This window comes from Astatotilapia calliptera, chromosome 10 (genome assembly GCF_900246225.1).
Source record: "Astatotilapia calliptera chromosome 10, fAstCal1.2, whole genome shotgun sequence".
NCBI lineage: Eukaryota > Metazoa > Chordata > Actinopteri > Cichliformes > Cichlidae > Astatotilapia > Astatotilapia calliptera.
In genome coordinates, this window is record NC_039311.1 from 25384425 (window position 1) to 25411252 (window position 26828).

At 38.9% G+C, this 26828-nt stretch overlaps 1 protein-coding gene across 3 annotated transcripts in view; it reads left to right on the top strand.

Moving 5' to 3' along the window:
- mcama (melanoma cell adhesion molecule a) overlaps positions 1–26754 on the top strand; it is a 68463-nt gene extending 41709 nt beyond the window's left edge. For 2 of the 3 annotated variants that reach the window (XM_026182990.1, XM_026182992.1), the window contains exons 2-16: positions 5236–5366; positions 7206–7431; positions 7544–7614; positions 7754–7841; positions 8397–8576; positions 9662–9789; positions 11160–11304; positions 11852–11967; positions 12212–12353; positions 16805–16935; positions 17129–17270; positions 19907–19942; positions 22750–22876; positions 23850–23967; positions 24415–26753. In XM_026182990.1, coding sequence (XP_026038775.1) covers positions 5236–5366; positions 7206–7431; positions 7544–7614; positions 7754–7841; positions 8397–8576; positions 9662–9789; positions 11160–11304; positions 11852–11967; positions 12212–12353; positions 16805–16935; positions 17129–17270; positions 19907–19942; positions 22750–22876; positions 23850–23967; positions 24415–24423 — 1790 coding nt within the window. In that variant the 3' untranslated portion in view covers positions 24424–26753. Of the gene's footprint in view, positions 1–5235; positions 5367–7205; positions 7432–7543; positions 7615–7753; positions 7842–8396; positions 8577–9661; positions 9790–11159; positions 11305–11851; positions 11968–12211; positions 12354–16804; positions 16936–17128; positions 17271–19906; positions 19943–22749; positions 22877–23849; positions 23968–24414 lie in introns of all 3 variants that reach the window. The other variant, XM_026182991.1, reaches the window with a different exon arrangement.
- Positions 26755–26828: the final 74 nt, after the last annotated feature.

The following is a 26828-nucleotide window of genomic DNA, read 5'->3' on the forward strand; positions in this document are numbered from 1 at the left end:
TTTTAGCAGAATTGCAGAAGTTTCCCATTCATTTCAATGGGACAAATTAAAGGAAAAAAGTGGAATATTTTAAAAAGTATAATAGTTAAAAATAGCAAAAGTCATAGCGCACATTAGCAGAAGAAGCAGAATAGTTTAAAATTTGAACGGTGAAAATAGCACAAAAATTGTGGAAGTAGTTAAAGGACAAAAAACGAGCAACTTGAAGAATAATAATAATAAAGAATAAAGAGAAACAGGAACTCAATAGTGTGGATGCTTAAAGCATCCACACAATAATAAAGATTACAACAACAATACTGTGAATGCTTTTCAAGCATTCACACTAATTAATGTAATATAGTATTGGCCATACTATATGATGTATTGCTTGTCTTTGTTTAATAATACAGAAGACAAAGACCTTAAAAAATAATCGCATATCGCATCGCAATCTTGGGGCAAAAAATCGCAATTAGATTATTTTCCATAATCGTTCAGCCCTAATTTGCGGTATAGGTAAGTATTGTTCTGACAGAAAACAATCAGTCACCTTCATTTAGTGCAGAAACCTCGATAAGGCTGATCCCATTGGACTTGTAAATGTTTTGGGTTTTTTTGCAGTGCTATCATATAAGATTAAAGTTAATATGCAACATTTGAAGTTGAGAATTCTTCACAGTCAAAGAACTGCAAAAGATGTGCAATGCAAATTGGTCACATAGTTTAAAAATGCTTTGCAACCAAGTTTAAAGGGTGCACTGTCGTGAATCTGAGAGAGTTCACCTTGGCATTGATCATGGAGGACTGTTTGAGGTCTTGACCTGAAGCTGCGATATGCTTTACTGCATGAAAGGAGAGATCACACATGCATAAAGAGGTGGCTTTGAGGAGATTTGCAGCACTTCCTTATCTGTCTGTGTGAAAGAATAGAGCATGGGTGACAGTTGCTGCACCAACGGGAAAGGGGCTGCTGGGAGATTTGTGCCAGATGCTGCTTCTGAAAGAACAGCCACATTGGGAGGACAAGGAGCGCTCTTCTTCACTGTATGCTTTCACTATGTGTGTGTGTGCTCTTTGATGTCAGGCGGTACACAGTGTCCCGCAGGTGTTCAGCACCAAACCAGGGTTGCATATTGAGAAATCCTCCACCCTGTCATCCACACTTACATGCTAGCTTTTTACACCCTTCACTCTCCGAGGGGACACTCAGTGCCCGCGTACAGCTTTTATTCTGGGCGTTTCCAGGTCTCTGAAATTTTGAAAGGCTAATCTTCTCATACATTTTCTCTGAAGTAGCTTAAATAAATAACATTAAATGTGCTGATTTAACTATATCTGAATATTCCAAAATATATCTTAACCAATTTGATTTTCATTCAGTAAAATCCTGTTCTAATAGGCACTCAGTCCTATTTCACGGGTCACCAGGCATGTGCAGGATTACAGATTTGTGATGTCAGAGTTGATTTGGACTCTTATCGGCAGCAGAGCTGCAGATCTGCTAAAGGCCTAAGCTTGCAGCCTTAATGGGATGGAGATTGCAGTAATGGCAGTTTACTTAGTTAGCATGTGAGGATACTGTCTGAGTATTGCCCGACGTGCATAATGAGTGACTGTACACAGATGCTATCCTGGAACTATCCCCTTATAATGTGTATTATTGTCTTATTAGTATTGTGAGAGCATGTGAGTCTTACCCAGAAATCAGACAAAATGGTTTCGTCTGTGGATTCTCTTACTTTTCCAGTCTTCCCCTACTTCTCTCATGTCACCTTATCCCTAGCATCCTCCTTTGTCACACCAGCCCTCTGAATGTCCTACTTCACTGCATCTGTGAATCTTTTCTATGTTATTCCTCTTTTCCTCCTGCCTGGCAGCTTGACAATCAACGTCCTGTGTCCATTATCCCTCCTCTGCAGATGTCCAAACCATCTCAGCCACCTCAGCCCATTCTCTCCAGTGCTCTTTCTTTTCCTATATCTTATTAAAAATAGTCACAAGTCTGTATAAATACATTAGGACTGTCAGGGATCATTGTAGCACAAAATGAAAATTGCTATTTATCCCAAAGAGGACATCAGAGTTTGAACCTCACTGTGCTCAGTTTAGTGGGAATCATAAACATCTGTATACAGTTCAATGCTAATTCAGCTTCTGGATGCCAAGATATATAAGAGAATAAGTAAAGCAATTTCTTAAATGAATGAGAAGGAATCACTGAGCTGAACATTGAGAGCAATCCACTGAAACTTTCTAACAAATTCAATTCCAGACTGGATCAACAGAACGGACTAAACATCCCTAGTCTGAGTAATATTGTATCAAGGCAGTTAATAAATTTGTGCATACTTCACACATCAGCCTTTATCATTTGAGATGTTAATTAAGAATCTTAATTGTCTTCATCTACACGCTACATAGACACTTGTATTGAAGGCATTTACATGATGCAATGATCGGGGACCATTCTTCATTTCGTTGTTCTCGTGACAATGACAATAAAGTTTCTGATTCTGATTCTGATTCTGATGAAACAGTGACGTGTATTCCCCGACTGGTTGGCGAGTGGTTGATGTAATTGGTCACAAAAAGGTGCGGCACCAAAACTTAGTGTTACTCGCAGATTGCTACAGTCTCTGGTAGTTTTCATGGAGGACACCAACATGTCTGCAGAGAACAACTGTGATTGTTTTTGGTCTTTGAATGCAAAAACATTGGAGAACAGGTTTTGAAAACTAAAACAGCCACATGTTCAGACAATATTCTTAGTGATATTTAAACAAAAGAGGAAAACTAAGTTTTTATACTGAAAACTTATTGCTAAACAAATAAATATTAGTATTAGAAATGTGAATTTTCTCTGTATTATTGTAGGCTCTTTACCTTAGGCACCTTGAGGTGACTGTTGTTGCTAAATAAGTAAAATTCAATTCATTTGAATAAACTAAATTGTTATTTTAAACATTGGTATCAGAAATAATCCAAAATGTCTCAGTCAGCGCTTCCTTAGATGAACTCTTCTTTCAGTTCAAGCCTGAACTATGATCATTTGAGAAAGTGCCGTTTTAGTCACTTGGTTTGTTTGGCTTCATGTTTCAACCACGCCTGGTTCCTTGTTTCTAGCATGGTGGTTTCATTTGCTTTACTGCTGTCATTATGGGAAATTGACTGAATAATGGATTATATTTAATATTTAATGTTTTATTTTATAATTTTGCATTGTAACTGGTCTGTCTTCCAGTCCTCCTATATTGTCCTCTTGACAGGCCACTCAGTTAAGGTCCACTCAGAGCCCTCATGCTGTCAACACATCCAAATATTCTGGAGTAGTGGTTTTTTTTTCCTGAATTAATTAGCTCTATATCATCCAGACACAGACAGCAGACTGCCACAAATGTATGCGCATTCACACCCACAGGCAGCAGTTTCGGTTGTCAGGCTCCATAGATCATGGGTCATGTGTGCTTGTCCTTTAGTCCATGCTGTATAAAGTCACAACAGGAACAGATAAGACTGGTCCCAGGTTGGCTTGCGAAGCTAAATCCCCCCACTGCTAATCGGATTAGCTGAAAAGTTAGCAGCATGGCCCCAAAGAGACGCAGCATTTTTTACACTGACTTCTGTGACATATTTTGCTCTTCAGTGCCCGTAATCTGTTTCTTGTCTCAAAGCCGTTTCACGTCATCTTTGTCACAGTAAACAATGTATTCAGTACATGATGAACTGTTGCTAACCTTTGCTTTGGATGAAAATAACACTTTTTGGCTGACTGGTGTGTGGGATTTTTATTTATGTGTGCAAGGGGGGGATTTGGTCCACCCAGGTGGGGGAACAATAGTTCGCCCGTTGTCTTAAAGGAATGGTTGGCTGAGCATAGCCCCACGCAGAGGAGGGAGGGACAGAAAGAAAAAAATGAGTTGCGAAAATGATTGGTGCCGAGGAAGGGGGGCTTGACAAGATGGTGATGGGGAGCAGCCGGCAGAATGGGGGCAGCAGGGTGGCAACTGGACTCTTAATGCTCCTTTCATGCTTGATCGGTTTCAACCAACGCTGAAAACATACTTGAGGGCACCATGGTGTAGCTCTGACTCATTATTTTTATTTTCGTTTTAGAAGCCATTGGTAAAAAAAAAAATTGCGATGCAATTTGTTTCCCCCCATCTGTATGTAGTAATTATTAATAGACTTAAAGGAATATCCATGAATAATTCCCTGGACTAAATAAATCTTATAAGATGTGTTGAAACTGCTCTGGGAATTGGCCCGTAAAACTCTACAAACTAACTTGATTTAAATTTGGCTGACCTCGCATTCAGTGGGTAAAAACAGCAAATCTTTAACTTGATATTCATTTTGTGGAAGTACACAAAGTCAGAGGAGTATCTGGAAGTAGGGCAGATTACGAATCAAGATTGTGTTGCTGTGGCTAAAGAAATTGCGGTGGATGATGGCACACCCAACAGCTCGGCTATTTCTGCAGCTATCTGCTCAATACAAAAGTTGACTTAAGCTAAATCAGTGTGAAAGAGAGGTTGGTATTTGCTGTCTGGGTACACAAGTGCAACTGTTCATACAAGTTCTATCTGTTCTATCCTGTGATTGCTTGACTTGTGAATGAAAATATACAAGTTACTGTAATGGTTATCGCATGGTGACGCCTGACAGTGTAAGAAGGTGGGGGTATCTTGTGCCATTTTGCAAAGTAACTCCAAACAAGATTAAGCAGAGAAAATACACGTTATTGTGCCATCCTTCTGTTTTTTCATCACTGTGTGAGTGGGCCCCTCTGGAACAGCAGCCAAGTCCAACATGGCTGAAAAAGCTCTTGGCTCTCTGAATCAACAGCACAGTGTCAAACTGGCTAGTCTTTTTCTTGCCTGCATTCTCCCAACGGCGCCTAGGGAACTACATTTCTGGCCAAGATGTTTTTGTGGGTTTTTTTGTTACAGTCAGTCAGGCAGAAGGGAGATTAAAATTATGCCATGTGGACAGGAAGCCTTTTCTTCTTTGTTGTGCTAACAGGGCAGCCTAGCTTCAGTTTGGCTTGAGAAGACAGTCAATCATCTGTCAGGAGCAATGCTTTAAGAAGTAAAACATATTTTAAGAATTAAAGTTTGGTAAGGATGAATACATCCAATTTCACTGGACAATGCTCTCTGGATTTACACGATTCCTGAATAATGTTTGATAACCATGTAGTGCTTACAGGAAGCATAAAGTTGATTTATGCACATGTATTTCTGTCTTTTTCAGTGTTGGCCAAGGTAGAGCTGTCTATGAATGAGACTGTGGATGTGTACATCGGTGACATGGCTGAGATCCTTTGCCAGTACACCTCCACGAACAGTGACAGCAAGCCCAGATTTTTGATCCAGTGGTTTGCGGTGAGTGAAAATTGATGCTCAGACTATCTGAAACTATCAACTGCTGTTATATGAAGTCTTAAAGTCAAGCAATTACCTCACCATTAGGGAGCCCTGAGCTCCATTTTTTTGTTGCAACATCAAACTTTTGTGTAATTTCCAGAGATTTCTTAAAGTGCTCTATTTGTGAAGTAACATGCAATCCTAAGTCTTTGAGGCTCTCATTCATTTTAGATTTATTTTGATTCATGCAGATCTGTTCACATAGCAGGGTTTCTTATGTAAATAGGGTTCAAATGTGCAGTTTAAAAATAAAAAATCCAAGCTTCTTAAGTGAGTTCTATTCAATTCTGTTTTATTTATACCACCAAAACACAGCAAAGGTTGGCTCAAGGAACTTGAGGTAAGTTAAATTAAGGTACCGTATTTTCACGACCATAAGACGCACTGTACTAAAAGGCGCAGTCTCAGTTATGTGTGCCATTACTGTATTTAACACACACATAAGGCGCACTGGATCACAGGGCGCATACAAGTACCGTATGCGTATTTAAAAATAAAGCGGGAGCAAACCTGAGTTTGGTACCTTACTCACATTTTTATTACCAGTAATCGTCATCATCAACAACACACAAGCATACAAGTGTGCGTATTTAACACTTAGACCCCCGGAGAGCAATCATTTTGGTTTTCTACCTTAGACCCCCGCGGAGTCATCATTTTGCGTTTCTACCTTTAAAAATAAAGCAGGAGCAAAACGAAGTTTGGTACTCACATTTTTATCATCAATCAAACCCATCGAAGTCCTCATCCTCTGTGTCTGAACTGAACAGCTGCGCTAAATCTCCATCAAACATGCCAGGTTCACTTTCTTCACTGTCAGAGTCACTTTCCGTGCCGTGCGGCTCCTCGGAAATGATGCCGGCTTTTGCGAAAGCTCGAACAACAGTGCCAGCAGACATGTTAGCCCAAGCATCTACAATCCTGGATGGAAAAATGGCACAGTTTCATAAAAAGTGAAAGTGAAACTGCTTTTAGCCGAATGGTGACCGTCGAAACGCTTCTCCCGCTCGTTCTTTGCTCGATGATCCACCGCTCGAGTCTTTCCTCCAACTCGGGCCACCTCGCCTTATGTCCGCGGAAACTCAGCTGCGTTTTCTTGACCTGCCGGAGCTTGTTTTCTAGCTTCCTCCATTTGCGAACCATCGATTCGTTAATCTTAAATTCTCTCGCCGCTGCTTGATTTCCATGTTCCTCCGCGTAGCTGATGGCCTTCAGTTTAAACTGTGCTTCATAAGCGTGTCTCTTTGCCATTTTCAGGGTTGCGCCCACACTTCACCCTTTAGCGTTCTCATGGTGTTCTCTACTACGTCCTCCTTACAACACACAGGGCGCACTGCGCTATAGGGCGCGCCGTACTTTTTGAAGAAAATCTAAGACTTTTAAGTGCGCCTTATGGTCGTGAAAATACGGTAAATTAAGAAAACCCAGTGATCAGACTCCTTATGAGCAAGAACTTGGTGACAGTGGGAAGGAAAAACTTGCTTTTAAACAGGCAGAACCAGGTTCAGGGAGCTGCAACCATCTGCCACGGCTGGTTGGGGGCGAGGATGAACTCCAACTTGGCCATTTTGGACGTTTTGTTTCGGATGCCAGTGCTTGTTATGATTTTCTAGCTCAGAGGGACATGAGCCAGTCAGTAGGAATAGCTGTTTAGCAACAGCTAAACTTTCAAAATAAAAGCCAGGGAATTGCCCATTAGGCAAACTGTTTTTCTGTGTAGGAAAAACTGAGTTGACTGAAAAAGAGTGATTGAACTTTAAATATGCCATGTTCTTACTGTATGTCCTTCTCTACTAGGCTGAACGTGGTGGCTCGCGGTCACGGCTCTATTACGCTGATGCCAATCAAGAACTGATTGATAGCGGCACAGATTACACCGACCGCATTAACGTGGTTACTGACGAGAAAGGAACTCGACTCTCAATCCAGGACGTCAGACTGTCTGACGAGAGGGAATTCTACTGCCATGTTAATGGGCTGGCTGCTGGGAGCGGGGTGCGCAAGACACACCTCAGAGTATTTGGTAAGAAAGCACAGAAAACAAGCTAATCGATCTAAAGGAACATTTAGAATGTCACTGAGCTCTATCTTTATTTATTATAAACCACTACAATTGTTTTTTGTTTCTTATTCAGCTCCTCCAGATGTTCCAGAGATTGAGAGTGTCACTACTGGAATATCTGTCACTAAAGACACACCATCTAAGGTGAGCCATTCAATTTTAGATGCTGACAAATAAATATTCTTTGAGATGGCAATGTGAAGGAGGCATCTGAAAGTCACTAAAACAAATAAATTACCAAGTTAAAGATAGCAAAGATTTCTCTATGTGACCTTTAACCCAGGTTGCATCATGTGAGACACGAAACGGCTTCCCTAAACCTAACATCACCTGGTACAGGGACGGCGAGCCACTGATGAACGAATCAGGACGTGAGTACAAACTGCAGATGGATCAAATAAGAAATAAATCTCCCTTTGTTTAAAATTCACTTTTCTCCTGTTTTATTATAGTTTTCTGAAACACACCCCACAGGACTATAACAGAAAATCCTTTTTGCACATACCAGCTAGGAAATGATAAAATGCATACGTGTAGTTATCTAAAAGAATGCTGTCATACTGGATCAGTACATCCATCACCTTCAGTAAATATTTCTCTATGTAGGCTGCCTTTGACAATGTCCAGCACTAGAGGAAAAACTGCCTGCAAGCTATACTAAAAGCTGGATTGAAGTTGTAACAATGTTAACCACTACATGTTAAATGTCTGTGTTTTTACCTTGTGATCATGTTAGTATGGGAACACAATATTAGCCTAGTGTAACTCTGTAACTGTTCCCATGAACAAGGACTCAAACAGGAGCAAAATATGTGCACTTTGTTCAGATTAGCTGATTGCATGATGCTGCATTGTGCATATTGCAATTAAATTACATAATGGTGTTGGTCGATGCATGTTCACATTTAGTCTTGTCCAATTTCCAGGTGTAAACATAGTGATCCTGAGCTCTCGGATGTCCAGTGACCTCTACAGCGTCCAGAGCACTCTGGAATACAAGGTGGAAAAGGAGGACAAGGATGCCCGTTTCTCCTGTGAAGTCAGCTTCTTTGTCCCGGACGGTATCAGGACAATCGAGTCCCCAAGCGTCAACATCACTGTCCACTGTGAGTTAACACTCAGGGTTTTTATATTGTCATGTAAACTTAAGAAAATAAGTGTACTAAGTAAATATATAACCCAAGATTCAGTAGCTTATAGAACCATCTTTAGAAGCAATAACGTCAAGCAATTATTTCTTTATGACTTTATTAGTCTTTCATCAAGTTTATTTATAAACTTTTAGTTTATCCAGGTTAACTGGGTTTGTGGGAATTTGTTTATGTACAGGATAATTTGTTAAAAGAGATTTCACAACCTTATTTCTAGTATTCAAACATCACATTAACCTGTGAGTTGTGATGTATCATGAGCTGAACTGTAGCTAACATTCTGGTCTGTTTTATAGCATTTGTTGTTAATTGATTATCACTTTTTTATATGTAGTGTCATAACAGAGCATAACGTAACAGAAATATTAACACCTTGGATATATATGAAATCCTTTTCCTTTGTTTTGTATTTGGGTAACTGGCTTCATCCTCAAAGGAAGCTGCTTGTGTTTCATTTTACTGTAATAGATGCTAATTTGTTTGAACTTGCTCACAGTCGGTGGAATATTCATAAGACACACATCAAAGGAGCTGCAGTGATTACTTGTTAACGTTTATGCTTGTTGTATCGAAATGTACAAAAAGGTGTTTTTGAAGCTACAGCTATTATTGCTCACCATTTTTAACCATGCTGGTTTAGTTTATTCTGTAAGAATGAAAAACAAAAGCCATCAAAACAGAGACAATATCACACAAATCCCAAAATAAGTCTCTTGTCTTTCACAGCATCTGTCCATACTCATCCTAAGATGGTGTTTACAGTAGTAGTACAGTAGTTTCTTCTTTGGGCCCCAACTTTTTAAAAATGTCCTCAACTCATAAAATGACCTTGTTTCACTAAAAATAAATATCAAAACAAACTTCATTTCAATTTCCGTCACCTATAAGAATTTTAACAGCCTCAGTATCTCCTCTTTCCTTCATTGGCAGGCAGAGCCAAATGCAGTCTGTGCTGTCAGCAATATGGAAATGGCGTTATAAAGTGACTTTAACAGCTTGCTGAATAAGCCTGCTTAATTTGATTTTGTGTGTGCGTACAGACCCCACCACCATGGTGGAGCTTTGGAAGGAGTCGCCCCAGGGCTTGGTCAAAGAGGGGGATACTGTGGAGCTGCGTTGCCAGGGTGATGGCAACCCCCCACCGCACTTCATTTTCAACAAAGTAGAAGTAAGAATGGACGGCCTTTTCTCATCCTGCAAGTCCCAGAGAGAGAATGGGTGACACACAAGAGACATGTAGGGAATGTTTTTGATATGCATAGCTCACAGGGACCCATGTAGACATGAGTGTGCAAGGTCTATGAAGACTCTGTCAGCTCTGACCCTGCAGGTCCAGGCTGGGGTCTGAGACCAGAGGCCACAATGACAGGGCTCATGGGTAGGACTCATTCCCATGTCAGACACGCACTCATTGTACTTATAGACAATGAAAAACCTCAGCTCAGCCGAATTAAGAAAAGTTGAAGTGGCAGTGAGCTGAGTTTTTGTATTGTCCACTTTTGTCAACTTTTCTTAACTTGGCTGTCAGGGTTTTTTATTCGCGGTTGTTGACTTGGGCACATAAGAGTAATTGGAAAAGATTTTTTTCTGAGAAAATAAAGAAAAGTTCTCCATTTTGTTAAGCCATCATCGAGGTTACATGATTTATTCACACAGTAACAGCTAAAAACTCAGACAAGATGGTAAAAAAATGATGTCAGTCAAGCCGTTTGAAGTGTGGAACATCCATTGAATGATAAACAGAACTGTAAAATGAACTCTTTTGTTACAAGATCCTTACTGCACTGTCCTGATCATACTAGTATTTATGAAGGTGAAACAAAAATTTGTGTTCTTGACTCTAGCCAATTTCTGGAATTTCAGATAAACAGATCTTGAAAAGTTTTAATAACTCACCCCATCACTTTTAATGTCCATAAGACCTTTCATGATGTATTAACAGTTGTATCATAGCTGTATACAGAATGTTTTTGCACTGTAATGAATAATGCAACAGACATTATGTGCCTTTTAGTTTTGCTTTCTCGTATGTACACTTGGTAATTGTCTGGCCATATGTGCTTATTATTAATGGACTCACCCATAAATAGTGGGTGACTTTGTTGTTGTCCCTTCAGAAGATTTTGGTAAAGTTGGACAAAAAAATCAACTCTTTTTCTAAGTGACTGTCTGTCTAAGATAGCAGGTTACAAGAAAGGATCTGCTTTTAATTCATCAAATATTTGTGTTTAAAGTTACTAATTTTGAGTCTGTCTTTGGTCGTTCTCTAAGAGGACACAAAAGACTACTTGATTCACTAGAGGATTGAGGAAACTCTTTGCCAACCACAGATTCTGTTTTTGATAGATAAAAGTCAATTACTGCTTTTTTGCTTCCTGCCAATAATATTTTCAATTAGGCATTTATCTTTTTTTTTTTTTTAATCAAGCCCAAATATGGTACAGTGAAGTCAAAGGCAAACTATTATTACCTGTTATTGCTTTTACACCAAAGTAAAATGTATTTAGATGAAAATTAAAATGAAAGTATTTGTTGCAGGAGCCTGATGTGAATTTCGAGAGCAGTAGGGATGTGTTGATCCTGTCATCAGTGTCACGGAAAGATAGCGGCACCTACCAATGTCACCCTCTGAAAGGCGATGGCGTCATGGAAGTCAAAGGAGAAGTGGAGCTCAAAGTGCATTGTAAGGAGCAACTTGATATGAATGGCATACATACTTACATATGGGAGGAAACAGTTTTGTACAAATGAAAGTTTACTAATAATTCTCAGGTTTCCCTCTAAACCTGAAGACTTTCTTTCTCTAATTTTAAATATTTTTTTCTTATATTATAGTAAGAAGCTCTGATGTTGATTTAAACTCGACATATCCTGTATTTACCACAAAGTAAATCTTTCTGCTTCTGCTAGAAAAAAGGCTTTTAATTTTAATTCTGTGTATTTTGTTCTACAGTACATGGTTTCTTCATTGCTGTTCTGGGTTTTTTGGGGGGATGTTAAGCTGCTGTTACTATTAAACCTTCAAAGCTGCCCAACAGCTCAATGGACGTAATTCCTGCCTGTCTTTGCAGACTTTTGAGTTTTGCATTTCTGTTAATTGGCAAGCTTGGCTTGCATATTTTTTGGTTCAAAACCAAGTTTAATTCACAGATTCTTTTACTCTGTTAATTACAGCCTGTTTTAAACTGTGTTTTCACATATCTTGTTTTGTCTCTTTTTCTTGTGTGCAGATTTGGATACAGCTGTTGTGGTACCAAAAGATGAAGAGTTAATGCACAAAGGAGAAGATCTGACTGCAACCTGCAATGCTCTGTCCTCCCGCTCAACATCTACTGTCTGGTACAAGGTATGAACCTTTAAAACACAACACTGAGTTTACAGCTGCTTCCTTTGATCAGAGTAAAAAAGAAAGAAACAGAAGTAAGTAAACATCACTGCTGTTCTAGTTCTCCTTGAAGGGAAGATACATTTCTGCGACTGTTCCAGTCTATTTAATAGATGAGATGATGTTTCTGTAGTAGCCACAGTGGATTGACCAGCTATCATAGCCTTTTTTTATGTTTGTGCATCTTTTCTGTGGATATGTATAGGATGGGATGGTGGTGGGTCGAGGGAACACGTTCCACCTGCAGAATGCCACCTATGAAAGAAGTGGGGTGTATAAATGTGAGGTGACGGTCCCCTCCCTGCCTAACCTGAAAACCAACGGTTTTGTTAAAATCATCGTCCAAGGTTAGTAATCCCCTGCACTGCTAGAACAACTTCCCATCACTTTTACTTGCAAGGAAATCGTTTTTCTTTTTTCCCCCCAATTTGATGTATTATATGTATATAATGTAAATGTGTGTGTGTGTATATATATATATATATATATATATATATATAGATATATATGTGTGTATATATATATATATATATAGATATATATAGATATATATATATATGTGTGTGTATGTGTATATGTATATATATATATATATATGTGTATATGTATATGTATATATGTATATATATATATGTATATGTATATGTATATATATATATATATGTGTGTGTATATGTGTATTAGGGGTGCAACGATACTCATATCGATATTGAACCGTTTGATACAGTTCTTTTTGTTTGGTACGCATTTATATCGAACAATACAATTTTTTTAAATTTATTTTATCAACTTTTCTTCTGACGATGCTGTCTGTGTTGAGAGCTCAGTGGATCTGCGTTCGACTACTCCGCCTAGCCTGTACTGTCGAGCGCAGATCCACTGAGCGCAGCACAAGCTAGCAAGACAGAAGCTAAGCTCGTTGCAACATGGCAAATTGAACCTCCCCCACCCTCATTCAGATCTGGACTTTGGAACTATTTTGGTCTTCATGTGAAGTATGACCCTGAAGGTAAGCGCGTCATGGACAAAAGTAAAACTGTATGTCGGATGTGCAACACAATGCTCAAATACTGGGAACTACTGCGTTAGCACGTTAACGTGTTGGCCGTCTAGCCCCACGCACGGGGCGATCCGCGGTAGCTCGTTAACGGAGATTTGCCGTGTTGTGGCGTTAACATCATTTCAATGAGATTAACGCTGACAGCACTAGTGGGAATACAACGAATATGACTGCACATTTACGCCGACATCATCCTAGTGCAAAGACAAGTGGAAGCAGACAAAAACAACAAGCACGCATGCTACAAACTTTACCTGAGTCATTTAGACAGCCGTTAGCACATGATTCTCCTTATGGGGACCTGATATGTTTAATATGCTGCTGAGAGTATAGCCCAGAAGAAGCGTATAGTATAGCTTTTATTTTGGAAAGAGCCATTTCTCTGTAATAAACTCTCTTTTCCAAAGATGAGTGATTTCTCGATCAGATAGATTTATTTTTTTATTACTTTGTTGTTTCAGCAACATTAAATTTAAAAACTGTACTTTTGAGTTAAAATATATATTTATAAATTTAATAAATGACAAATTAAAAAAGCATGAACATTTTTTTGTATCGAAAAAATATCGAACTGTGACACCAAAGTATCAAACCGAACCGTGAATTTTGTGTATTGTTGCACCCCTAATATATATATATATATATATATATATATATATATATATATATATATAAAATGTATATGTGTATATAGAGGGAGAGAGAGTTATGTAGACACCCTACAATAATACAGAGAAAACAACAACAATCACACAACCTTGGCAGTGACATTGATGACATTGGAAAGGAGAAACCTTTTTAATATTTGGTATAACCAGGCTCACAGAGGGGCTAACCTCTGCCTGATTGATGGTGAGTTGGGGGAGACAAGACAAAAGACAGACTGTGGAAAAGGGCCAGAGATTAATAATAACTAATACAGAGTAGTTTATAAAGGCACAGAATGAAAAGAGGTGAGTGAAGAAGAAACATTTGTCCATCATGGGAAATTCCCAGAAGCTTAAGGCTATTGCAGCTTAACAAGGGTGGGTTCGGTCTCACCTGATCCAGCCTTAACGATATGCTAACTAACTATCTATCCGGTCATCACGAATCCTACTTCCAGGCCTAAAGTAGTCTGCGTTTAATATGGCTTTTGTGTCGCTAACATGTTTAATGTTATGCATTTTCTTCTATTTAATCTCAAAAAGCTCCTAAAACAGTCAGTGATCACTGTTGACCTCCCTCGGCTTTTATTACCGCTAATCATTTATTTAAGCTCAGTTTTTAAACCCTTAGGATGTAACTACAGCCCAGCCCATGCAGCAGTATATGAATGACTAACCTCGTATTGTGGATGGATTATCTCAGTTGTTCTCCTGGCTGAAGTTTGGTCCTTTTACAGCATCCTGCCATGCGATTACATTTGTTCCTGACCACCGAGAACACTCACGTTAACTTTTATCGAGTGGAAAAAAAGTTAGCTTGTTTATATTATGCTAACATAGCTGTGTCGCTAGCGGTCACGTAGCACATCATTATATACCAGCTAGCCAAACTTCAGTAACCCTACAAACGTCACTGCTGTTTAGTTTTCTGTCTTCAGTTATGTTGGAAGTGATAACAGAGCTGTACGTTTTAATTTGTTTCCAAAACCCCGCAGTCAGGACATGCTATATTGTATTTAGATAGAAGCTAGCGAGCTAACTTCCTGCTAACTTCTAACTCCGTTAAAGGTCATAAATTCCATTTTCATGGATGCCTGGATGTTAAACTCAATTGTTACACCTGGTAGAGCAGAACGCTGATCATTTTATTAAAGATGAAAGACTTTAGACAGTTTTTCAACTCTCAGTAATGCTACTGGTTGGATGGTTTAGTGCGATCCACAGATTGGGTCCCAGTGGAGAGCCAAGAAAATGATGAAACGTGACTAAAAAGAAAAAATAATAATAATAACGACAAACCAATGGGAAATAAACAATATTAGAGTGAAAATTAGGTGAGGTTGGAAAATTGTAATAAAGATAAATCAAAGTAACTTAGTTTCTCTGAGAAGACATGTTTGGTTGAGGGCGTCTTTCACACTTGGTTGGCACCATGCTAGTGTTAGAGAACGTCTACTGACAGATGAAGTGCTCGTACTGAGGGCTGTTGACATCCAACTGAAGTCACAAGACAAGCTTATGCAAGACTTCCTGTGCTTTTTTTCTTCTTTTCTTTAGATGGTGGTTTGCTCCACTCAAAAAAAGTCATAATTTCCCCCCATTTAACCAACTTGCTGCTATTCATGGGCCTTGACTGTGTCACACTCATAATTTCCACCATCCTGCAACTGCATGAATTGACTCAAAGGTTCAGTTTTAAGGTTTTTGAAAAGAGTGTACAAATTACTACTGTAGCTATTTAGCAATTGTTTCTTAGCATTTTGTGCAGTTATATATTGCAGTAATAATGGATGTTGGTAACTGGTAACTGTTAGTCAGTCAGCCCGTAGTTGAAAGCAGAACTAAAGCGAGTGAAAATCAACTTAATTTAGTAAACTATTCACTTTACAAACTGTGACCTCTTGGGTGACAATTGTGCAACTTCAACTTTACCATCCCTGCAACCTCGTAATGTGGATGTTTTTGGTTTCTAAAACAGGACTGTTATCTCTGTGCCTGAGAATCGAGCTTTTACACACCATTTGTAAAATACTCGAGAAATGACCCCGAGGAGCTCCATTCTAGATTGCAAATGTGCAAATCACTCAGACAACACATTAAAGAATTTTCCCCATTTGTTTGGGTAGAGCAGATAATTATGTGGAGAATTCACAGCAGTCATGTGTTCTGCCTTTGGCATGCTCTAGTCAGACACCACCCCGCGCTGAAAAGTATTTTCAGCGTGCAGAATGCATCGAGCTTTCTGTGTTCTGTGTCCTGCATCTGTTGGATTTGAGAAAAGAGCGCTTTGGGCAACTTCAGACTTGATTTGCATTCTTCAGAGTTCACATATCAAGTCATGTCAATTTTATTCATATAATGCATTTTATAACTATTAGTTGACCCCAAGTGTTTTCTAGGTCTCCAAAAAAAAGAACAATTTCAGAATAAGTCAAAAATAAAAATAAATATATACCTAATAATAATAATATTAATAATAATAATACATTTTATTTATAGGCGCCTTTAAGACCCTCAAGGTCTCCTTACAATAACACAAGAACAATAGCAGCAATAAAATATAATAAACATGGCAAAATAAAATTTAGACATAGGGTTTAAAAAACCCCACAAACTCTAATAGTGGTGGAAAAACTGTTGAAATTGAAGAGCGACAAATGTTTGACTAAAATAGGCAGTTTTGAGGTTTTAGAGGTGACGTACAAGCGTCATTGATTGCACAGGTTGTTACATGGGCTGGCAGACTACTCTAGAGTCTGGGGGCAATAACAGCAAAGCCCTTTAGTTTCTCTGAGAGAAGTTATTGAGAGGAGGACCTATGTGACCTGGAGGGAAAAAATGAATTGTGAAAACAGCATTAGATATGTGGACATGTTTTTGTTGCACTCTCTTTATTGGTCATGACTTGCTCCCTCTGTTTTTACATCCCTCTGATTTGCCCTGAAAACTAATTACAGTAAATGTCAGCCAAGTGATGGGATTTGTGGTGATTCTTAGAACTTAAACTAGAAAGACTTCATTAAGGCTGTGAGAGTTTGACCGTGTTGTCACTGACATGTAATGATCTTCATTTCTTTATGTGTGCTTCTAGGTGGTCCTGAACTGGTGGGTTCAGAGGAGGAGGTCCAGCTAGATGAAGTGGAAGGCAGGGTGGTGAACCTGAGCTGTGAGGCTCTGGGCAATCCACTGCCAAGCATCTCCTGGAACATCACTGGCAGCCAGGTACTTAGTCTGCCTCGCAGTGCAAACTTACTTCACAGTGGGAGATGACATTTGTCCTACAATGTTCATGTTCAGTCGAAGCTAGCTCGATTTGTTATTATTGTTTACATGTCACGATGATGCTAGCATTTATTACAGTATTCTCAAACAGCTTTAGTCCAGCTTTAGTTAGTGTGTTTGTGTGTCTCCACAGAGCTGGCATGAAGTGGATAAAAAAACACATAAGCACATGACTCACAGCGTGGTATCGGTCAAAGTCACCTCGGACATCACCGCTGAGTGCAACGTTTCCAGTGACAGGGGCTCTGGCGTCAAGATTTTCAAAATCAAAGCCAGTAAGTGCCTCTCTCTCACTTACACCAGAACACTATAACTATGACTTCATTTACATATATGTTTTCCCAATGCTAACCTTTGCTCCAGCATGCTAGTTTGGAAACTCTCGGTGCTAAAGAGCTTTACAAGTTTTCTTTCATCTTTTAGCTCGTTTAATTCCAGCTTGCATTCCCATTTGACAGGACTGTTACACACAGTGCCACAACTCTTGCACAATATTTGGCTCCTGGCTAATTAAGGGAGTTAAAAAGTACAGCTATGAAGAGGACAGAATTTTCTGACCTCTTCCAGGCAGCATCAGTGCTGAAACTTAAAACTTATTTTGCTTTTCAAGTCTAAATGAATGAACATCATTAGCTCGCCCTGGTTCTAACATTAAATCTTCAAATACATTTTCCATTTACTTACTAGCCGCCTGCTCTGTAATAACTGTGCAAAAGGAAAGATTGGAAACATGGTTTTTCCAGAAAACATTTATTTTCCTAAATCTAATCAGAAGTCATTTGCTCAGTATTCATAATGCTGATTCCTTTTATCCGTGCAGTTGGAGAAATGAAACATTTTGTAGAGGCACTGCTGGTGTGTTGATTATGCTTTGTGAATTCACATATGGAGAAAGCCCTCAAACATCTTCTTCATACTTTTTCTTAATCATTAGTAACGTCCCAGTGCACAACGTTAGTGTCTGATTTCCTTCGTATTTGCACATTGAAAATACACGACTTTCAAAAACACGCTGGACTTTCAACATGAATATTATAATAAAAAACAATAAAATAAGCAATATAGAGAAAATGTGGTACAAATATATGTGGTGATGTTTGCGTGCATACATGTCTGCAAAGAAGAGTCTCAGGGTACCGTGAGATGATATAAAACAAGCAGATGACTTTTTAGTATTAAATAGATTAAATGCATTTTTCAGGCACTTTGAGGACACACCAAAAAATTGATTGTCACATTTTAACCAAACATCACTACTTCTCATGCACTATAATTGTAACTCAGCGTGGGTCTTTCTTATTTGATGAACTTATTGTAGCCCCCAAATCATTCAAGGTTTGGTGAACTTTCCCTCCTCCTCAGCCCAAGAAGCCCAGGCCTAACATGTCTTCTGTTTTTGTTTTTTTTTTTGTTTTTTCAGAAGACCCGTTAGGCCAGAATGCATTCATGAGGTGAAGCTATTAACTCCCCCATCCATAAAAAATCAAAAAAACACACCTGCTTTAAATTTGACCAATCTCACCTTTAAAGTCATTCCTTGGGCAGAGCTTCCCAAATCCCTTTCCTCCCTCTTTAAAATCTCTCTCTGGAAGTTAGGTTTGAAGGACAAAGTTACAGGGACTCGAGTAGGGTGAGTGATGACTGAAAATGGCTTAGAGTGGTGCACACCACTTGCTCACGTGGTTTCCTCGTGAAGTTTGGTTTTTATAATCTTACCCTTAGCAATTAATTCATATTGCAAATGAATGTGCTGAGCATGCTCCTGGTCATGCTCCTGACTGAAGGCTTGTACTAATCTGCTCCAGAGCAGGTTAGTTCTAGATTAGGGATAAACAAAGTCAGACTTCTAGTCACAGATAGCAAAAGGGTTTAAAATTTTACAGTAGCATCTAAAGTCTCTGTCTGTGTCTCCTTCTGTAAGAAATATAGATGCAGCTCTATTCCTTGACAGAATAAAGCTTTCTTTTGTTTTATTGTCCGGTCCACCTCGACAGTCTCTGTGATAGTAAAATGTGTCCTCTTAAGGTACTTGCGGATGTTACATGACATTTGTGACACGGATGTCACACAAAGGCTTTATGATGACACCTCGTATCAGACTTAATTTGAATGAATGTCAGTGGTAATGATTGTTAAGAGGTTTAGACCACAGTAAATACATCACACCTTAGTTTATCACATAAATGCAGTGATTCTTACCTATTTTGGCCTCTCAGAAAATTACACGTCTCCCTATGATTACTGATAAAAAGGTTCTCATGGATTCTTGGATATCATGGATATTTTCAAACATATCTTTGAAAAACCAAAGTATTTCTTTCTTTCTTTTTTTAACATCTCTTTAAGTCTTGTGATTGCTTGAAGGCTGCTGCATTAAACCTCAGATTTAGATCGAAGTAAAAGAAAAAAAAAGCACATTCAGTTGAATAAAACGAAAGAAGCCTGCAGCTACCAAACTGAACTCAATAACTGGTAGCTATGTTTTAAACAATATCTGAAACTTTCCCTTGTTCCAGCTAATAAACTGATCTTTGTTTAAATGATCAAATATCTAACAAGTGAAAAATCCCTGCTCCGGTCCAAGGAGGAGACACAAATCCCTCGGGGTTTGTGTCGAGAAGGGCATCTGGCGTAAAAGTCTGCTAAATCAAATATGTGGAGCTACCCGCTGTGGCGACCCCTTGTGAATAAGGGCGCATGTTAAAGTAGCTTTTTGAACATCTTTGAGTGACTCATTATTGATTCTTTGAAAAGTGCTTTGCATGCTTCAGAAACTTGTGTTACACAGTCCAAGTAGATTTTTATAATAAATGAAAAGAATCCAGTTAAATCTGAGTGTCTGTGTGTGCTCTGCGGATGTTGGTAGACATGAACAGCTACCCGCTCTAAGTTTTGTTCTACTTGTTCACAGTTCCCAGGGTCACCACAACTGCTCCCTTCACTCCTGGTAAGATTATTGCCCTTCAGTCTCTTCTTGTTAAAGACGCCTATTTTTCTTTCGTTCACTTTCTATCAACTTGTGTCTCAGTTTTCACGCTTTTGACTTAAGTTTTGTGTGTGACAGTGAAGGGTTGGATGAGTCCATACATTATTTATCAATCCTTTTCAGTGACTCGATACGAGTCCTGTCTTTGGTTCGCTGGCAGATCTTTGGGATGGCCTGTGGGCACATTAAATTTTCTGTTTGATATAGACTAAAAAATCGTAACACCAGCAAATTCAAGCACAGCAGAAGCTAGAATGGTACGTAGACCAAACACTCTGCCCTGGTACAAATACTATTTATTTATACCAGAATTTTTAAAACAAATAAAATAACTTATTAAACACTAAAAACAGACACTGTCTCACTTTTACTGACTTTTCCAGACACCCCTCTTGTTTTACAGCAGATTTTTACATACCTGGAAAATTTGCACTTATTTGTGGCGAGGGGCATTAAAGTAATTTTCTGACGTTATCTGAGCAGTCACTGTTAAATCTTCATCGGCCCTATGGGCCATACAAAGGAACCAAAACAACAGTAAAAAACCCAGTGTGTGCTCCATTTAGGGTAGAGTGCTCATAGGAAGTAAATTCTTGTTTACTTTTATTTACTGCGTTATCGGGAGCTGTAGTTATCTCACATGGAGATTGGCTGGACTCAAAATACTGCAGTTATGTGTATTTTTAGAGTGAATTAACACTATGCACCGTGTTTGGTGTGCTTCCCAATTTTTATATGGATTCAGGACACTCGTGGATATTTCAGTGGATGAAATGCAAAAAAAATATCATGACCTTTGAATTCTGACTGTGAAGTGTGAAGTGTGTCCACGGGTATAAAAACACCTGAAGAAGTCCTCAAAACTAACTTCTTAGTAGTTCTCCCTTACATTGGATGGCTTTGGATGCATCTTTCTCTAGGAAAGCAGAATAGAAAGATAATAGTATCACTTTATTCTAATCCTTCTGCCCATGTCACCTCTCTGTCCATGTCTTTGCACGCTGAGTGTCTCATTCACATTGTTTGTGCAAAATTATGTTTCAGTGCCAAAGGTTATATAGCCTCTCATCCCACGCACCTATGCAAAGGTTAAGAATTCTATTAAAGAGGCTATTAAGCCACTTGGTTAAATTTGTAGTTTTTACGTTGTCGTAGATGTTGTTGTTGTCGTTGTTGTTGTCGTTGTTGTTTGGAGATAAACGTGACACAAAGAGCTGTCATCTTTATTGCAATGAGTATATATTCAGAAGGCTTAGAGCAGTGCAGTCGAGGGAATTTATACAAACTACAAAATTTATTTGAGATTTAAACTGAGAAATTTGGAGTTAGATTTGGGAACACATGACTGTGGAAGCGTTTAATTGTTTTTTATTTTATTAAAAGAACAGAAAATGCAGATCAGTTTATAACCACCTGGCCTTGTTGCTAGTTTTGTAGTCATAGAAGACCCGGACAATACAATGAACTGACACAGAGAGACTACACAGATGTACCAGTGGCTGTATGATATGTAGCAAAAGTTTTTTTAAAGACTTTTGATTAAAAGGAAAGGATGTAAGCTTTTGTATTACATATTTATGCATCAGATAACGATTGTTGCTATTGTGAGTTACAAATACACTAAAATTAATGAGTAACAGGGCTGTGGGATGCCAGTGATGGCATGGTGCCTCTGTTTCTGATGCCTTCAGTGCCCACTGATTGGACTATGCCTGCCTTCACTTTTATTTCAGCTACTAAACCGGTAAAGTTTTATCACTGCATCACTATTCCATTGACAGGATTGGTCACAGACAGACCAGCATATAAACACCCCCAAAGTACTTAAAACAACATTTGTGATAGTTACCGCTACATGAGGTGTCTAAGACATTTTTTGATGATGGCATGCAACCAGGCAAGTCTTATGAGGTGAGAAAAAGCCATCAAGGAATGCTATTTCGGACTTGAAATGACACATTGAGTCAAAATACAATATTACCCTGGAAGAATTTGTTTTTCCTTTAAAATATTCGTATTATTTCCCACCAGTCTATTACTTCTTACAAATGCTGTTCCAGTAGACTTCGACGTGATAATACAGCTCCCCTACATTCTGGATGGATAATGCAATTCAAATGAAGTCAATTATTAGGGCTACGGGTCACAGATGCTGAGCAAAATAAATGATGATTATAAATGAATGAATAAAGGATTTTTCATACAGTCCTGCTGCACTGCAGCGTCCACTGCCAGTTAAATGATAGAGACAATATAATAGACATAATTTCACAGTCAGTTAATTATTTCTTACGCGTAAAGAGAAGAACTTTGTTAAATAAACTACTTTGTAGCAGAGCAGCAAGTAATGCAGTATGTAAATACACCCCATTATACTTCCTTATAGTTACAGGGTTTTGCAAGAGATAAGTTAAAGAGAAGAATAGTAGAAAACGCTGCCGTTACAATAATGTTTACACTTTAAGTCCCTGGTAGAGCTTTAAAATTCACAACACCACACATGTGACACCGTCTTTCTGTTTCATATTCATGTTGTTAAAGTCTAAGCTGTACAAGCTCCTCCGGCGACTGCAGTGATGTTATGAAACAGGCACGAAAGCACTGAGTGATTTAAAGTAAATCATGTATCTTCAGTGTAGTGTGATTGTTATGTGCAGGTTGAACCAGTAAACAGAAACGTTATTGATAAAGTTAACTAGGTTAACCTGATTAACCTTTTAGATGAACCTATGATCAGTGTGTCCTCTGTCTGTGTTTTTGTGACGCAGAGGGCAGTGGGGTGATCATTGTAGTGATCATAGTGTGTCTGCTGCTGCTGGCCTTCCTTGGCAGTGTAATCTACTTCCTGCACAAGAAGGGAAAAATCCCCTGTGGACGCTCTGGCAAGCAGGAGATGTAAGTATTGTCTCTACTCATTCTGCTTAAAGGTGACCGATTGTGCTCATTCTTACACTTAAACTTTATAACTTGCTGCCCATGGCAAACAAAATGTAAGGTGGAGCTTCTGTGCTCACGGGCATCACATGTCCCTGATATTAGTATATTAGCAACGTCTGCATCATAGAGATAAAAGAGTTGAAAAAACAGGCTGAAACAGGCTATCTAGAGCAGTCTGAAGCCTCCAGCTACTCTGTGAGGGCCAGATTTACTAAATAGGCCCTAAAGAGCATTGACAGGTGTGGCTAGTTTTCTGGGTGATTTATAAAAGTTGTGCTGCTTTCTAACACCCAGGTTGTTTCTTTATCAATATAAAGCACAAAACATGCTTTTTCTGTGTTTAATATCAACTCAATTAAATTGCACATCGTAGATGTTTGTAAATCAGTTTGTGCACTTTATTTAAATATTTTTCTCCCTATATTTTGCATCTTGAAAAGGGAACTGACAGGGATACATTTGCAACAGGGTCACGGTCACGCAATCGTGCCACTACGCTGCCAACAATATTTTTTACGCCTGCATCCAGTTTGCACTGTTGCAACGTGTTAGTAAATGTGTACACTATATATTTTTTATTATATATTTTTGGGTTTACACTCTCGCCATTTATCTAGCCATCCATCCATTTTTTCTTCCAAATGATTAAGTAATTCTGTGATTTTGGCTCTCTAAAACACATGCATGCTAGGTTAAGCAGTGATTCTGAATTGGCTGTAAAGTGAAGTGCTTCAAGTGTAAAAAATAAAGGACTATTTGAGTCGTGTGTAAGATTAATATGTTCTATAAAAGAAGGAAAAATGGAATTACTGAGTCTATGAAACCAGAGGTAAACTGTCTAAATTGGAATTTGCCATCATATCAAGCCCAGCACTGATGCCTGGGCCTTTAGCCATGACATACATGTCCCAACATCTCTTTCTGTCATCAGCACCAAAGAGAAGACCACCAAAGATGAGATTGTTGTGGAGATGAAGACCAACACAAAGAATGAGGAAGCCGTCCTCCTAAAGGCTGTCAACGGAGACAAAAAGGGGCCTAATGACCAGGTAACTATTGTTGTGGATGAACAGTCACAATTTACACTCAACTTCTATGTATAGCCAGTAATTTTGTGTGAACCATGACTGCAGTTTTCATTTCATCAAACACCAACAACAATTTTTGTAGTGACAGCATTTTTAAAACTGCCATCAAATGCCTTTATTCTGTGAAGATTTAACATAACTGCCAAGGCTGTGGAAGTTGAAAATTGTCTATATTGTGGTTAATTTCACATGTTTGGTAGCTGTTCAGTTAAACTTAAATGTTTGATCCAAGTTAGACATTTGTGCCGTCGCATTCTGGGTAACATTCAGGGCTGCACTGAATGTGTGATAAATATAGAATAACAGTCATGTAGTGCATGCAGCTGGAAACAGGATTTATTCAGTGTGATCACTGGACTGAGAGGAGTATCTGAGAAGCTGACGCTCTCCTCTTTGTCTCCGGTGAAGCCCCTGTGAAGATGTGCAGCAGACAGCAGGATAAATGAAGCCGGCAGTGGGTGTGTGTTGGAACAGCAGAGGCAGGAGACGCTCCCACTGACCTGATACCTGCAGAGTAACACCACCTCACAGTCTGGACGTTCGACCCACCGTGCTTTGTTCACAGCAGTATTCAGATGATCGACACAGAACTGCAACCATACATGCACATTACACTCACACACGCACACACATTAACACACACAGGTATGTACATAGAGATCTGTATTTTCTTTTGAGTGAATGTTTTCTTCCATTCATTAGTTCTTGTACTACTTCCTGAAACTGTGTTCAGCTCTTTGCTGTTGTTCAGTGTGTATGATGGCATCTTACGTGCATCATGTTATTTTATTTTTTGTTTTTATCAAAGTGTATATATTATATATATTTTGTTATTTAAGGAATTTGGCACTCAGATTTTCATTTCATGGCAGCGTCTGGGTCTTGTGCATGTTGATCCGTGTTCATGGTTCCAGGTGATGTTTAAGGCAGGACGTGTTGTCAGAGACCAAATGATACAGTCATACTGAGAGGGTGTCAGTGTGTTTGACTTTAAGAAAAGGACGAGTAATTTCAGCCCGAATCGATGATCATCAGCAGGTTAATCCCAACACTAATTTGAGCGTCAAAACGACACAACACACTGGCAGCTTCTTTGGAAACTGCTGTCAAGCTCGTGTACTGTTTGTAAATACATGTTTGTACAGACTTGCTAGTGGTGGCCTTGAACTATTACTGAAGGTGAAAAGGTCAAAGGTTAGAGATCTGCTGTGCCTATGTTTTTGAGAATACATCATACACTGAATTTGTTTGTTTGCTGTTTGCTTTGTGTTTCCACTGAGAGCTAGTTGCCTGAAAAGGCGTCCCAGTGTTTTTGCATGTGTGAGTCCAGACAACACACATGCTGCAGATACTGTTTTCCAGTCTGGCTGCAGGCTCTGCGCTTTTTCCCCCCTCAGGCAGCCACACTTTTTGTTTTTGTAGACTTTGAGAAATTATATGCGAAGACCTGAGATTTGAACATTTAGTTTTCTGGTCAGCATTGTGCCAGACTGATTAAAATAATCTTGGCTTGGCATTACCATTAAACTATCACAAACCTTCAACAAAAATAAATTGCAGACATTAAGATTTCTGTTATGGACTGCCAAACTAAAGCAAGTGCTTTTTTTTCAAACCTTGAAATATCAGTCTACAGTTTGTCATTTTGGAGGAGAACGGCTTGAACAATCTTCAGCAAACCCAGAAGTCTGAAAACTAAACATTACTGATTTTCTGAACATATTTGGAAGACTCTTCTCACAGTGTTTAAAAAACAATATCCAGAAATGATGAGCTGCTTCTCCTCGACTCATTTGTACAATGTAAACAAGAGTTTATGCCTCCATTCTTCTGTACACAGCAACACGTTGATTTGTTTCTTGAAAAATATCTTCAAAGCTTTTTGAAACACCTTCAACGATTTATATTTCAGTAAGTGCTCAACTCTGTTACTCCCATGTAATTATAGTACATGAGGCAGAAACTGTGGCTAACCTTAAACACTCTGTACAAATGCAGTCCGGCTGCCTGATGAGGGAAAAGAGGCAAAAATATTGGTGCGCTCCTTTTTTTGGCCCAGTGTTGTGAATATTGCTCACTGTGTACATCATTGTGAAAAAGATACACTTTGTTGCTGAGAGCGCTACATTGCCCCAATGACTTGCAACATTAACAAAGTAGTGATGTGTTTTCTGTTATCTGCTTTTGGTTTGTGTCTTTTTTTGTTCCACTGAGCTGAAGTTGGAAGAAATATCCAGGTACAGGTTGTCCTCAGGCAATAACTGTCATTATGGTTTAGAAAAGCTGCACGAAGCCATAACGCCGACAGTGTCCTGTGTGCAGTGAAACATTTCTGATTCTGTTTTGTTGCTCTGGATTTTTTTCACTGGTGGGGAAAAAAATGTTGTGTTCTTTCTTTTTCTCTACGTGTGTAAATTGAGTACTGTACATGTGATTCTTTGAGCTTGCATTTTTTTATATTTTTCGCAAGAAAATAAAGCCAAATAAAGTTTCATTTAAAGTTTTCATTTAAAGTGTTATTACTTTTGCAGAGGTATAAGGGAGCTCTGAAGTGAGAGCCCAGAGGCTAAATATGAACCCCAGCAAATGTGAGCTCAGTGTGTTAGCTCTGCACAGTCCCACAGTGAGAAGACAGGAAGGAGTGCAGCCTCCAAACCGCTGTCAGCACGAACTGGAAGTGACTCCAACAGTAGCTCAGATTTCCAGCTGGAGTCTGGAAGGAGGCAGGTCAGAAAACAAAGCTCACATCTGCAATGAATTCAGGCAGCGTTAGCTCATGTAGCTGCGAATCAAATCAGCCATTCTCTCTTCATTTAGTGTAA